The 1,208-nt window shown below is 34.2% G+C and overlaps 1 protein-coding gene across 1 annotated transcript in view; it reads right to left on the bottom strand.

The window, feature by feature from the left end:
* Window positions 1-336, bottom strand: part of LOC102373482 (nephrocan-like) — a 57,188-nt gene extending 56,852 nt beyond the window's left edge. The window contains exon 1 of the mRNA XM_025207052.1: window positions 281-336. Within this exon, the coding sequence (XP_025062837.1) occupies window positions 281-336 (56 nt within the window). The remainder of the gene's footprint in view (window positions 1-280) is intronic.
* Window positions 337-1,208: the final 872 nt, after the last annotated feature.

A 1,208-nucleotide genomic window follows, 5' to 3' on the forward strand; every position in this document is an offset into this window, starting at 1 on the left:
ACATCACATGGTTGATGCTGAGATACTGCTACAGTGAAGCTTGGCAATGTAAAATAGACATATTAGTAACTTGCAGGATTGTAATAATTATCCTAGAAAGGTTGTTACATACTTTTCACTGAATTTCTGTTAATATAACTTGAAAATCCAATATGTTGAGTCACTGAAGTATCTGGTTAAGGCACGTAGTGATGACATGTAATAACCCTGCAATTCGTGTTTGCAGCCCCAGATTTGACTACACTGACTTTTAAAAAGACTTACAGTATTTTTCCTCTACGTTGCTTTTGGAGTTAAGAGTAAGTAGAGGAAGAAGAAAATTTCTTTGGTCGTCATCTTTTCATAGGCTTTGGTTTCTCACCTGTTATAAACAAAGGACTAAGAGTCTTAGGCTTGTTTTAAATTTTATTCACAAAATGATCAGGCTTGAATAATTATTGGCATTCTTAAAATAGTAATATGAATAACAAGGTGCCCAACAGCTTGTAATAGGCATATAAGTTCTTAGTAAAGAATTAGACATTTAGGTGCCTTGAAAAATACTCTTATGACACCAACAGTATTAAAATTGCCAGCTACAGGGAGAGTTGATGGTTAAAATGAATTCTAAACTGTATTTTCCTAAGTAAGTACAAACAGTGAGCCGCAGTCAAGTCCATAGTAAAACTGCTATTATATATAAAACAATTGCAGCAGTCAGTGCATAAAGCAGTATAAAAACACAGTGGTAATAGCTTGCAACAGGAACAGGTATTTCCATCTTAACAGAAGAGATTAAAAATATTGTGAAAAATGAACATTTGATGATGTTTCACCTATAATCAGAACAAAAACTATGACATTATACATTTACTGCTAATTTGTTAGTTAGTAATATACAATAAAGGCAAAATGCGCACAGAGTCATGTACCCAGGAGGGGCTTTGGCACAGCAAGCAAAGCCGATGCTGTCTTGCTCTTTTAGTCTTTCAGCCAGTGTTGCACTGTTTCCATCAGGACTTTGGACTGATGAACCTAGAATAGAAGAATTCATATGCAGACATTACATATCTTTGATATTTGTTGATGGATATAGATGTACATTTGATTTAAGTGGGTCAGGACTTAAGTCAGTTTTATGGAATACTTTAATAAAATAAGGGAAAATTCATTTCTGCTTTCCCTTAGTTTTTGTTTGAAGTATAGTACTCGTTCAGGTGCTTTTCCCT

This window comes from Alligator sinensis, unplaced genomic scaffold (genome assembly GCF_000455745.1).
Source record: "Alligator sinensis unplaced genomic scaffold, ASM45574v1 scaffold38_1, whole genome shotgun sequence".
Lineage (NCBI taxonomy): Eukaryota > Metazoa > Chordata > Crocodylia > Alligatoridae > Alligator > Alligator sinensis.